We start from the raw sequence: 13443 nt of genomic DNA, 5'->3' as shown, positions 1-13443 counted from the left end.
AAGTTCCACCATTTTTAAACTAGTTTATGTACACCAAACTTCTGTACTATTACAGGTTTAGACCAGTTTCTCTGAGCATTTATACTAATAAAAGTGTAATGGCTGTACCTAGCTCCTGTCAGCTATTTCCAAGCTACAGCTAAGCTGGGCATCCACTTCTATCTATAACGCATTGAGGTAATTAGCCCTGTGAGCTCTTGCTTACAAGAGCTTATACATCTATGATTCATTTAGTCTATCAGGTGCATCTCTACCCTGTCTTCTGTCTCTTTTCTGTTTACTGATGGATATGGGCAGATGATGTATGCTAATTCACATCCGCTGCACCCTCCGGTGCCTGGGCATTTCCCAGGCTAGGCATATCTTGCTTATCTTGGCTTGCCATGAAAAAAACATTGCACATCCTGCTAACAATTTTTTCAGATCTTAGATGACCTGATAAGTGAGTGAATATTATGCTTTTCTATTTTATGTATTTTTCAATACTACAGCCTTTACTTGTATAAAATTAAGGACTGCTCATACAGTCCACAGTTACAGGATGGACCATCACTCCCTTCTGATTAGTTTTGTCTACAAATGGCAGAAGAAATCAAAATAAGCTCAATTAAATTTTCAAAATGGTGGCAGAAGCATGCTCATTAGGACAAATAAGGTTTTTAATAGCCAAGCTGACTATTTGGTTTTCACACGTATTTGATCTCATTTAATTATTCTCCGCTGAATTTAGCAAAATTAGTCTAGTGAACTGAATGGACACACAGGCATGGCCCCTCAACACTAATTCTATTCTCAGCACAGCGCAGGGCAGGGGGATTCTGTCATCCATTGTCTGCTGTATTTAATATCACTGGATGATGTGAATAAATAAAACAATAAATAAATAAAAACAATACATAAATAAATAAAGCACCCGTCTCCCTACCCACAAAGAGCCACGCCATCTTTTGGCTATACAGACGTACCCATTTACCACACTACATACCTTTGATGCCCTAACGATTTTCTAGCCACAGCTCATACCTGCATTGTGCAATATGCTTTAGTTATGTGTTTTGTTTTCTGACTAGAGCTAGGGGGTTGGTTTGTTGGGGTTTTTTTGCTTGCAATTTTTTTTTTTGCAGTTAATGAGACCAGTTCAGGCATGGTAGAATGCAGCCGATGTGTCTACAATGTTAGCAGGTGTAGATTTATTCCAGTATATTTCTACTTCATGGCTGCATGCTTTTCTGATTATACTCATGTCAACACCACCAAAGCTATTGGTAATGCAAAGAATGCTGAAATAGTTAACGTGTGTGAGTCATAACGTTTCAGCTCCGATATGGGCAAGGGGCAACAGTCGCTGTTGATTATGACTTTCCTGGAAACCCTTGTATATAGGGAATATGCTTATATTGCAGCCCTCTTTCTGCAGAAATGTATCCTGAGGTCAGTGGGTTGTAGAGGCTACGAGTTCCCTTGAACAAGGGCTGCTGATGTACCCATCCTGTTCAAGTACAGCTTTGAGGTAGAAAAACCTCCTCATTCTTTTCTTTATGCACACACAAGCGAGTGCATACTGACCCATCTGAAGTTTCAGTGTTTTCAATTAATACAAATTCATTTTCTAAGTTAGAGCTTTGGGAAGCAACAGATTTATTCCTTTAGATGACACAGCAGGGAGGTCTGATCCAAATCCTGCTCCATAATTTGTGGCTTCTGAATGAAGGGGCAAGTACTTTGCTAGACTTCTTGGAACTGAAGGTCATACCATGAGTCATTTGAAATGTAATTTTCTCTCAAGTTTTGCAATAATATGCTTGATATGAATGATAACTTTGTCACAATAATTCCTGCATTCTAACTGAACGACTACTTGGCCTTTTAACTGCTCTAGGAGCATTAGAAGTAAAGGTCGTAGTATATGAAATTGGGAAGGTAATTTTACTGTATATGGATTACCAACATAGTCTAAGTTTTCACATATGATTTCTATTTCAAAGACATTTCTAATATGACCATTCCTTTAGAGGACAACACTACTGCATTTACTTAATTTGAAAATTAAACCATTTCTTGTTCTTTCTTCATACATATGAATGGAATGAGCCAAATTACTAATACTGGAAGAAGCCAACTGAATATGTACATTATTATTATTTTGGCATAGGTGTGTACCAGATGTCAGTATCAGAAGCAGCCGTTCCAGGTGAAGAAGTAGGAAGAGTGAAGGCCAAAGATCCAGATATTGGAGAAAACGGCTTAGTGAGCTACAGCATCATTGATGGAGATGGTATGGATATGTTCGAAATTACAACGGATTATGAGACTCAGGAAGGTGTTGTAAAGCTTAAGAAGGTAAACAATGCTGTTCTTTACAACTTCTCACTGTACTTCTCACCCTTCATTTCTTTTCTGAGATAAACTAGACCAGCAGTACATCAGTGCTTAAGCTAAAATTATGATAAATGCAATTTTATGTAATTTGTTTATGAAGCTGTGATTAAGTTTCAGTATCCCATTACACTGTTATCTGATCATGCCTTGAACCACAATGGAAGGGCATAATTATGAACAGAAAGCAGCATTATATAAAGACTTTACTGTGCTTTTTAACATATTTTTAGTCTTTAAAGTCATTCTGTGCCCAGCTGCCACTTGAGCAATCAACACCTTTTGCTCCTCAAGACATACGGAGTACTAATTCAGAAATAAATACTGGGATTACTTTGGTGTTAATCAAGTATTCATTTTCAAGTTGATAGTGTCACCTGAATTTTAAGAATTGTGCAAAACATAGAGGGTTTGTATTTTATTTTTTTTTAACTATTTTTTTAAATCGGCATTCCTTCCCTGACATGTTGTGTATATAGAAAGAAAAGGGTAGGGGTACATGGCATGAAAAGGGTAGTGCTCTCTACTTTATGATTCTGTGAAAGTAAGAAAAGTGCATAGCACAATCTTATATCCCTATCAAATGATTCTGCAGTTTGACTAACTTAGACTCATCTCAAATAGTTTGTGTCCACAACCCTGAAACAGTTTCCTTTGGATACATTGCTAATATGACTGCAAATAGCAGTCTGGACACCTAATAGAAAGCCATGCTAAAATACATTCCTATTCTAATAAAGCCTTGCACAGCACTGAGACCAACCAAACACTTTCTGTTGGTTTAATTTGTATTGAGATGGCCCCAGGTTCTCTGTTCTTTACATCACTAGAAAGTGTTGATCTCAAATTGTCATTCTAAGAGCTGTGGCATCACTGCCCTTCAGCTCAGGGGCAAGTGAAACTGAACATGCAACAACTAAGACAAACTCAGACATACTCCCGAAGGGTGAAATCTGGAGTCCCTTATGCACTCATTTCTTTACTCTCAAAGCAGGGTAAAAATAAAATTGGATCCAAGTTAAGAATTGGCATCTCTGAGCGGTCATGGTCCTAAGAATTCACATGAGCACTTGCTACAAGCTCCCTTCATTGGCTTCAGTCCTGTACCTTGAGGGCCAAGCAGCAATGTCTCATTAATGCAGAATTTTATTCCCCTGCACCCCCTGCTTTGCTCATTACCTGTTACCTTCTGCAATATGCACCTGTGCTATGTGAATCATAGCCCAAACAGCTGCTAATGTGGAAGAAATTGGACATTTATCTACTAACTGGCCTGCTTCTAAATCAATTTTTACAAGGGTAAACTTTTTTTTTTCAAAAGCAGGACCTCAGCTGGGAAGAGGGGGGTTCTTTTCAATACTGCCATGCCATGGACATGCCCGCCAGCTTAATAAAATCTCTAATATAATAAGAATATGTGCCTAAGAGATGAGTAGTTGACTCTCTAGTGTAACAGTGTTGTTACTCTGTTACATCAAAAAGGCAATACCTGGATTTGAACAAACAAGCAAATATGACAAACAAACAAATCAGTGCCCTGTGTTATTCCTACCCTAACGATCTAACATCTGAGATCTGTCTCTCACACCAGCTACCAAACCTACAGGTTTTAATCCAGTGCAGTACCGAGTAGTCCTGTGAGACTCTAAGCAATCTCCACTCCTATCGCTTTCAGTGAAAATTGAGAGTGATAACAGGAAGTGCTCAGCATTTAGCAGGTCCAAGCCTAGTTTTAATAACGGAGAAGAAATGGATATGGAAACCTCATCTTCCCATACCCTATGAATGCAACCCACATCCTAGTAACTAATTAACATGGGATAATAGGATTTAATCCCATGTTTCTGCCATGCCAGTACTGAGAAATCTGTTGCTTTTTAAGTACCCATTCAAGCAGTACAGAATCAGGGATGTTTGTGTATTCCTAGTCTATCACCAGATCCTCAGCTAATGAAATAATTACAAAGCTAATGCCCTTACAATATTTAGATAACAATGTGTTTTACTACAGTTAACTGAACTGGAATTTATCAATTATCCTGTCATATTTCTTTTTGAAAAAGGAGCCTTCTTATACCCAATTTCATTGCTGCTATTAGCTCTCAAGGTCTCATATAGGATCCCAGCTGCTGACTATCTTATGCCAAATATTTCAGATGCATTAGATTATGTGCCTGAAAGCTGTAGTGCTTGATGGGTTCAATACACATAGGCCTATGTGAATGAGAAGAACCACACAATGGGATTCATTTTGGACCAGTAAGCAAGCCCGATGTCTGTCACTGACTAACTGGCTTAATTGAGAAACCATCTCCCAAGTCCCAGCTCTTCTCAGAACTTAGAAACTGTCCTCCAATTCCCAACTCTTCCCAGTCTCTTTAGTTAGGGAACATCTTGAAATTATAGTTTTTATCACTGTAGAAGTATGCCTACAACAACCCTTAGTATGAATTGTCATTTCCTTGTTTCCTCAAGCATGAAAGTATGAAGGATAACATGTGTTATAGTGTTATATCTTTCATTTCCTTTTCATACGTGTCCTGAACCAGCAATTTTCTGCCAGTATCTTAATATTTATACATTAAGGGCTGTTCTGTTCACCTGTTGAAAATTGGCTATTCAATTTAGAAAGACACCATGCTAAGCACAAATACAATTTAGTTAATGGTTTTATCATTATGAAGAGCTTGTATGATCTGGTAACTGTGTCAGATGATCAATGCCAGTATCTATTTCCCTTATATATGCCAGATCCTCAACTCTGTGGTAGGTATTTGGTTCCAGTTCACCACCACCGACCCTCAAGCCGACAATCGGCTTCTGGAGCATTCACTACTTAGCATAGGGCCACTACAGCATCTCTTCCTGGGCGGGAGGCTTGTTTGGCATAATACGGACAGTTAATGGCTCTTTGCTGCTCTACCTTGGGAAAGCCATCTCCTTTCCTTACTGCATCCTGCTCATAACATACTCTTGGTGCTGGAACTGCAAATCAGTAGGGACATGCCCAGCTGAGGAAAAGGGGATGGTTTCCAGAGCAACATAGTGAATGCAGAACAGGACAAGGGGTCTTCTTCATTGTATAGCCTTTTTCTTCACAAAATCAGTGGTGTAGTCCCTTTCTTTCAATCTGTATGACAGTTTTCATAGATATTATAGACATTAGGGGCTGGAAGGAACCTCGAGAGATCATTGGGTCCAGCCCTAAATATCTTAAAGGTTTCATACACTTGGTTCCAGGTATATTGAAACCTGCCACGTATCTGTTTTATAAGCATTCTCGTGTCATGCACTAAGGAATTGTTTATGTCCATATATATCAACTCTTAACTTTCCAATTTTGTTAGCTCTGTCCAATGAATGCACCATCTTCTTACAGGTCTTAGATTTTGAAACCCAGAAGTTCTACAGTCTGAAGGTAGAAGCAGCCAATGTACATATTGATCCTAAGTTCATCAGCAATGGACCTTTCAAGGATACAGTTACTGTAAAGATTACAGTGGAGGATGCTGATGAGCCCCCTATCTTTTTAGCACCCAGTTACATCCTTGAAGTACAGGAGAATTCAAACCTTGGTACTGTGGTTGGAAGAGTACATGCCAAAGACCCAGATGTTGCAAATAGTGCTATAAGGTATACTCTGTTTGTATGGCTACATGGGTGGATGGATAGATAGATAAATAGATAGAGGCTGACTTTTTCAGTTGGTACACTGGATTAGGTGACCTCTTAAATTTTGGAAGGAATGATATCAATGACAATGTAAATAGGTGCACTTATATAATATGTTTATATATGTCTTTGCCTAAGATGCCCTTTTCCACATTTTCTCAGGGTCATATGATTAGGAAATGTTCGATGTAAATGTGTCATAGCTGTGTTTGCCTTTTAGATGTTGCAGTATTCACACAAATCAATTACCATTATATGGTATACATGTCATAAACTACCAAACAGTACTATTGTAGGCATTTTTTTTTTCTAACAGTACATTTGCAATAGAAATAACTTTCAAGTGTTAACTTTTAATTCCAAGTTATGGCTTTCCTCTATACCCTCTTTCTTCTGAGTAATTCACATATGTGTTTTATAGTTTCATCTCCTCACTATTAACTAAGGTATAAAGCTATTTAAAATGTTTATTTGGCAAAACATATACTACTAAGTGGAAGTTTGAAAATTGTGGTAAAACAAGCAATATAATAGGCAATATACTATAAAACAAACAGTTAATCACCATGCCAGTAAATAATTCTTATGTTTAATTATGAAATTTCAATCTCTTTTAGGTATTCAATCGATCGTCACACTGACCTTGAAAGATATTTTAGTATCAATCCAGAAGATGGTTACATTAAGACCATAAAACCTCTGGATAGGGAAGAAATTGCCTGGCATAACATCTCTGTCTTTGCAACTGAATCTCGTAGGTTTTCCACTGAGGATTTTAACTCAGTCATACAAGTGCTGTATTGCTCTCATTGTTTATATGACATATAGCAGCTGAAATAATACTAAACAGAAATGCTTTATTTTCGATTTTGTTGTACTTTGATAGAACCAAAATAGCGTTTTTTGTTTCCATTTTATTTTGTTTATTTATTTTGTCTTACAGACAATCGACACCAGGAAGCCAAAGTTCCTGTAGCAATTAAGGTCCTTGATGTCAATGACAATGCTCCAAAATTTGCAGCAGTCTATGAAGCATTTATTTGTGAAAATTCTCAGAGCAATCAGGTATCATTTGTCTGTTATGTTCCCCTGGCAGGCATATTCTTTCTTTAGGGGGTTGAGCTCTGCTTTGTGTGGGAGTTAGCAGCTGGGCTGTTATTTTAAAGTTTTGGCACAGGTACCTTGAGCAAATAAAGAAGCACTTTGTTTGTTTGCCAGCAGAGGTGAAACAAAACAGTACATACCCACAACACTTTAAAGTCTACATTTTGAATGGTGCAGCCATAAGCATATGCCGGCATTCATACAGCAGAAGCACAATTATAAGTCGTTCAGATAGCAGAAAGATGCACTGCTTTCTGGGACAATATAGCCCAAACATGTATACATTCACACTCTGTCCATATTAAACCAGTTAGGATTATCCTTCCTATCACTAGCTTTTGGATAGGGTTAGCATCAATTAGAAGAGTAGAGGCCAACTTTTTTGGCAGGTGTGCCACAAATTAAGCCCCTTACTGTCCTGAGTGCCACTCCAATCTCCTTTCTTGGTCCAGTCTGCTGCTTGGCTTTCTGTTCCATGCCCTGTTCTTCCTGTCTGATCTGCTGCTCTGCTTTCTACTCCTTGCCCTATCTGCCACTGTGCTGCCTTTGCCCTTTGATGTGCTGTGCGCCACACACAGAGACTGCCCATGCCACTTGTGGCACATGTGCTGGATGTTGACAACCCCTGAACTAGAATATTGATACATGTATGAACCAAGTATTTCAGCCTAAATGATTGCCAGTTCAGCCTAAATGATTGCCAGTTCATCCTCAAATCTGCCAATATTGTATTGATTTGTATTGATTAAGTACAGTAATACAAAAGCTAATATATTTAAGCTTTTGTCCTCAGCACATTCATAAGAGTAAATACTTTCCTTTTTCCTTTTTACCTTTTGCTTTCAAAATTCCTAATATTAAAAGGGTTATTAGGATGCAATGTACAATGTACCCACAAAGGATCTACTTGTTTACAGACTACCTTTCTTTTTCAGCCATTTATTACAATTACTGCTGATGACAAGGATGATGCTGCCAATGGACCACGCTTTATCTTCAGTTTACCACCTGAAATTATTCATAATCCAAATTTCACACTCAGAGACAACAGAGGTTTGTAGCAAAGTTCATTGTATACTTGTGTCTAGAGAAGTGAACATAGAAAACTAATGACAATTATAATATAATACAGCAATATTTCCACTAACCTTGACTGCCTATCTGCCTCTTAAGTTTTGCAAGCCCCTCCTCCCCAAAAACAAACAATAACAATTAGATGGGTAGAGATTTTCCTTGGAATATTACAGTGCGTGTTCGCCGTCCTCAATATTATAAAGACACGCGGTAGGTTTCATAATCACACGCATGCTATAATCGTTCCACAAATTCATGATTATTAACATGATTATTATTTCTTCCTTCCTGAATACTAACCTGAAAGAGAAATACCATCAGAACTCACTGGCCAAATATCTTGCAGTGCATTTAATAAAACTGAAGGGCTATGGGTGCTTAAAATTAAACCTTCTCAATCTGGAACAGCCAGATATGAAATGGATAAAGGTCCCTGCATACAACATACATTTTTAATTTTTTTCTTTACTTTAAAATAATAAACTTAATTGAATATGTTGTTTTAAAAGACAAATAATTAAAAAAAGGAACATTTGAGATTCTTCACCTGAGATCTTGTAGGCCAAGTTTCACCTTGAAAGGTATTTTATAGCCACTGTATCAGTCTCTGAGAAGGACAAGACTGCACATACAGATAATGGGCTAGCCTTTTACCTTTAAAGACCTGTTTCAAATTGAGATTAGGAATGAGTTTAGCAGTATCAGTGAAATCCCTAATGGATATTAGTTTGTATCACAAGCCTACCACAAAAATTGGCATCATTTTGCATAACTGGCAATCGATTCAAACAGATTCAGTTCTAAAATATCAGAGGGGCATCCCAGGTCAGAATTAAGATTCATTGAAACAGCTGCATGGAGATGTTAGCAGTGCCCAACTCCAGCCAATTCTATTAATCCTCCACTTCCACATGCGTCAAATTCAGCTTTCTTTTTTTTTTCTTTTAATGAAAAAATTAACCCAGATTGAAAGGCTTTATAATGGAAATGCTGGTGGTCTATTCAATATAATGGCTTTGTGTGACACCACTGCAGTAGATTATGTGAAAAAGACAATGATGTTTTAAGTCCACATAATTTTGTTTTAGAGAGTTGTATGCCAGTGTAACAAAATCCTTCCTTTCCTTTTATGTTTCTGTGTTTATATCTCCAGAATTTTTATGCATTCTTTAATGTAGTTAATATATTCACCTACATTTTATAAGAAAATTTCACCAGAGTAGTTAATTTAACTTCAAAAAAAAAAAAGATTATTTTTAGAATGTGAAATGAAGAAGTTAGACTTCCATGTACTTCAAGATAGTAAACCATTTCAGGGAGAGGATGTGTTACAATTTGCAAGTGAAATAAAGTATGTGATCATTTAAAGTTTCTTTTTCATTTGTAAATCAGAGTCATTTTTATATCCTGCCACTTTTCAGAGGGTATTGCTAGTTTCAAAGAAAAATGGCTTTATTAGCTGTGGAGACCAGTTAATGAAAACTCCAGTGTTTAGGTCTATTACAGAACTTTTATAGTGAATACAGTCCTATAATTATCATTTAATAGAGTTTCTTTCTACCAGCTCCAGAAGTAATTACATATTGCAGTAATCCAAAAAAGTAATCACATTCTATATCCTATTAATAGCCTACTGTGTTACCAAGTTTTTCAGCTGAGACTATTTTCCATAGAAAACATGAGATAATGGGTTATCTCACGCTGTGATAAAGCATCAAATTACTTTAGCGCTGAGTGTTTATTTACATTCCACCATGTAAATAAACATCAGTACAGTTGCCCAGACTGTGTATACATTTGATGTCTGACCCTATTTCCATTGCAAGTAGGGTATTTTGAAAGGTCTATACTAGCTTTGAAAAAACAAAAATAAAGCGCCAGATTGCTCAGACATGTATTTCCTGCTTTTAGCCCCAGATCCACCCCTAAGGCCATTGTGACTAATTCATCTTGTGCAAAGAGCCAGCAGAAGACCAAAGATAGTTAATAGAGCTAAAAGTGGTGTCTTAGCCTTGTATAGTCCTCTACAGAAGGACCAATTTTCTTCTCCTACTCCTTGTCACTGATAATTTGAAGTAATATTCTGGAATGGATAAATATATAAAAAGATTTCCTAAAGACTCAGGATCCAATCGCACTGCCATTGAAGTGGCGAAATTCAATCTTATTTCAACACCAACATGCTCTCAGACTTTCAGTGGCACATCTTTGATCCTTTGAGACTTTCAATAATAGATGTGTTCACTGGTGCGATTCTCCTTTTTTTTTTTTTTTTCCTATCATGAAATTTTCCCCAGTAATAATCACTGCCTGATGCTGATTCAAGGCAATTAGAACCAGAAGGTCATTTGGTCCTCCCTGCTGAGTCAACCCTGTCACCTCTGAAAAAGTAGATAACAGCATGCACTCTGCAGTTAGCTTCCCTTATCAAACAACTGTTTGTTTCTTTAAGAAAAATGCATTAACAGTATAATAGAACTAAAATAACAGTCACTTTTGTGGAGAAAGGAACTTGGAAACCTTTGGCAAGACTCCTAGAGGCAAAGAGGAAAAGGAAAGATTTGGAAATAAATAATGGTGGATGTGATGCGATTTTTACTTTCAATGCTAGTAATTTCACAAAGACTACTGGTGACCTTATCACTTTGTGATACCTGGCTGAGGGGGTTCCTCAGAGAACAGAGACTAGAAAAATGAAAGTCTTTCATAGATTGTAGCAAGAAGGTATTTGGGATTGTGTTACCTTAGATTGCTAGCCAAGTAGTTGCAACGTAGTTGTTGTGGGCTATGTCAGAAAAATATAGGATTATTTTGTTCAGTTGCATTTTTTTTTCTTGGCTTAAAAATATCACTTTACTTGGATCACAAATTATGCTGTATATTTGCACGCAGAGACGTGAAAATGATGAACATACTATTCTGGATCATATATTATCTTTATCTTAATAAGCTTTTCCTGTCTCCTTCAGATAATATGTTCTTTCTGGACATGAGTCATGGATATGAGGGAAGTAGAGGAAGCAACTAATCTTTTCTATGGGTTGCAATGATGTTGTAACCATGATGGTACAAGGAATACTGGAAAAGCAAGGATTTTTGCAGCTTGTATCTTTTATTGGGCCAGCTGCATGATTAGGATAGACTTAGACAAGCTGCTAAAAGCAGTGCATTTTTCTTCAGGTCAAGTAATTGTTATTTGACCTGAAGAAGAAAGATTGTTTAAGTCTATCCCAACCATGCAGTTGGTCCAGTAAAAGAGCACCCACAGAAACCCTGATCTTTCATTGCTGCTTGGCCCTCCTCTTTACTCTTTAAAAATGTTTAAATGAGTTTCAGAGTTTTTTCCTGACTCCCTGGAATACCTGGAGGCTGATGCTGTTTAATGAGAAGTAATTTGTTGAGGTAAAAATGGGATCTTTCAGTTCTGTTCACTCAGTTGTTTTATGGGACTTAACCATTCTAAACCTTGGCTCGTGATTACAGATTAAATATGGAAAAACTGACAAGACTGTATAAATAGCCTTGGTATTTAATTACTTCTCATTCAGTGGGCAGAGGGGTGGGGGGAAGAATACTTAGAAGAACACAGAACCAGGAATTAAGTTAGATATGGGAGCATATTCAGCCATGGGGTAATTCTATCCACTTCCCTGGAGCTTTGCCAGCTGACATCTGGGCTGAAAGTTTGCCATCTTTTTCTTATTTCTAGTGCTGGAATATTTTTTAAACTGCCAAGAGCTAGCAAAAGTATAGTGCATTTAAAAATATCAGTTTACAGAGCTAAAATGTACTGTATGTAAAGCACAGTTATTGCTACATATTAATTTGATGAACTTTGTGCAAAGTACAATCCAAATTTCCAGTCCATACAAGGTGTTCATAGTGGAAATGATCTTCTATCATATGGCGCACAAGAAAAAGATGACTATGAGAAAGGTGATCTTTGATTTATGGCTTATCGATATGGTAATATTAAATTGAAGTTTCATTACCAGAAGGTAATCAAATCACCAAGGAAATTAGCCAATCAGATAATACTATAAATTGTAAGTATTTTGATTGACCTAGCAGATAACAGTTTGGGGATTTGCTGGATCTGGAAGTAGTGCTCTCAAAGCCTCATCTGTAGTTTTCAGGCAGCTGCATCCACTACAGCGGAGGTAACCCTCCTCCAGCAGTCTGCGAGTTTCTTTGTCATGATGGAAATCTGTTCTCTTGTGAGGCTTTATTTGCCTGAGAAGAAATGGATCATTATCTGCAGAATAGAGAATGCTGTGGAATGGTTTGACTGTATGTCAATGTGCAACATATTAGTTGCTGATATTACTTAAAGCTAAAAAAGCAGATAAGACACCAGATGCCAAATCTCAACAGACAGCACATTGCTACGAGTCTATTCAGAACACCAAATAAAAAAGCCAAAATGACCAGTTCATGCCCACTATGAACATGCAAAACAGCTGTCCCATCTGGCAGGGCTCAGCTGCCTCTGTAGAAGCATGCTTGTCTTCTGGTATAGCAGAGCCCTCCTCATTCAGGCTGAGGTCTGTGCTAGAGGTGGGTGCACAATCATGGCCAGTGTAAAGAGGGCCTAGGTGACAGTGGACAAATAAATAGGACTTGTATGGAAAAGAGCTGAGCAGTATCATCCTTTCCATGAACCACTTTTGCTGGATTCCATCTTCAAAAAGGTAGAGGGCATGCGGTTTGGACAGATAATGTTCAATCTGGTGTAGAAAAGGAGCAGACAAACAAAAGGACCCCCTACACTGGAGTATCTTTGTCTATTCTTTCTGAAAGAAAGAGGAGTAAAACTGTACCAGTGTAAATACCTTATACCTGTGTAAAGACCATGTTTCCAGCAATTTCAAGTGAGTTGTTTGCTTAAAGCAAGTAGGCTATGACCTGTTTTCTTGACATCTATCAGCAAGGCTCTGTGATAACACCTACTACATGCAGCTTCCCCAAGCTGGCTGCTCATCTTTCAGCACTGGAGCCCATTATAACTTACTTAGATGTGTGAAACCAATGTAAGCAACACTGGCACGAATGTGTTATCTGTTCAAGCCCACAGAATGACTGTACCAATGTCTTTGATGTTTATTAGATGACCCTAATCCCCTATGGACACCTGTAGATCCACCAGGGCTGGCAACTGTGGCAGATAATTTTCCCTTCCTGTAGTAATATGCACAAAGAAATCCCCATCAAATTTTC

The 13443-nt window shown here is 37.7% G+C and overlaps 1 protein-coding gene across 5 annotated transcripts in view; it reads left to right on the top strand.

Moving 5' to 3' along the window:
* The window catches only part of CDH11 (cadherin 11), a 113506-nt gene that overhangs the window by 96444 nt on the left and 3619 nt on the right, over positions 1-13443 (top strand). For all 5 annotated transcript variants that reach the window (XM_090063727.1, XM_090063724.1, XM_090063726.1 and 2 more), the window contains 5 exons: positions 2153-2340; positions 5756-6009; positions 6666-6802; positions 6992-7113; positions 8088-8205. In XM_090063727.1, coding sequence (XP_089919853.1) covers positions 2153-2340; positions 5756-6009; positions 6666-6802; positions 6992-7113; positions 8088-8205 — 819 coding nt within the window. The remainder of the gene's footprint in view (positions 1-2152; positions 2341-5755; positions 6010-6665; positions 6803-6991; positions 7114-8087; positions 8206-13443) is intronic.

Source organism: Crocodylus siamensis, chromosome 9 (genome assembly GCF_052110815.1).
Source record: "Crocodylus siamensis isolate JL-2025a chromosome 9, ASM5211081v1, whole genome shotgun sequence".
In the NCBI taxonomy this organism is placed as follows: Eukaryota; Metazoa; Chordata; order Crocodylia; family Crocodylidae; genus Crocodylus; species Crocodylus siamensis.
This window is presented reverse-complemented; position numbering and strand designations above follow the sequence as displayed.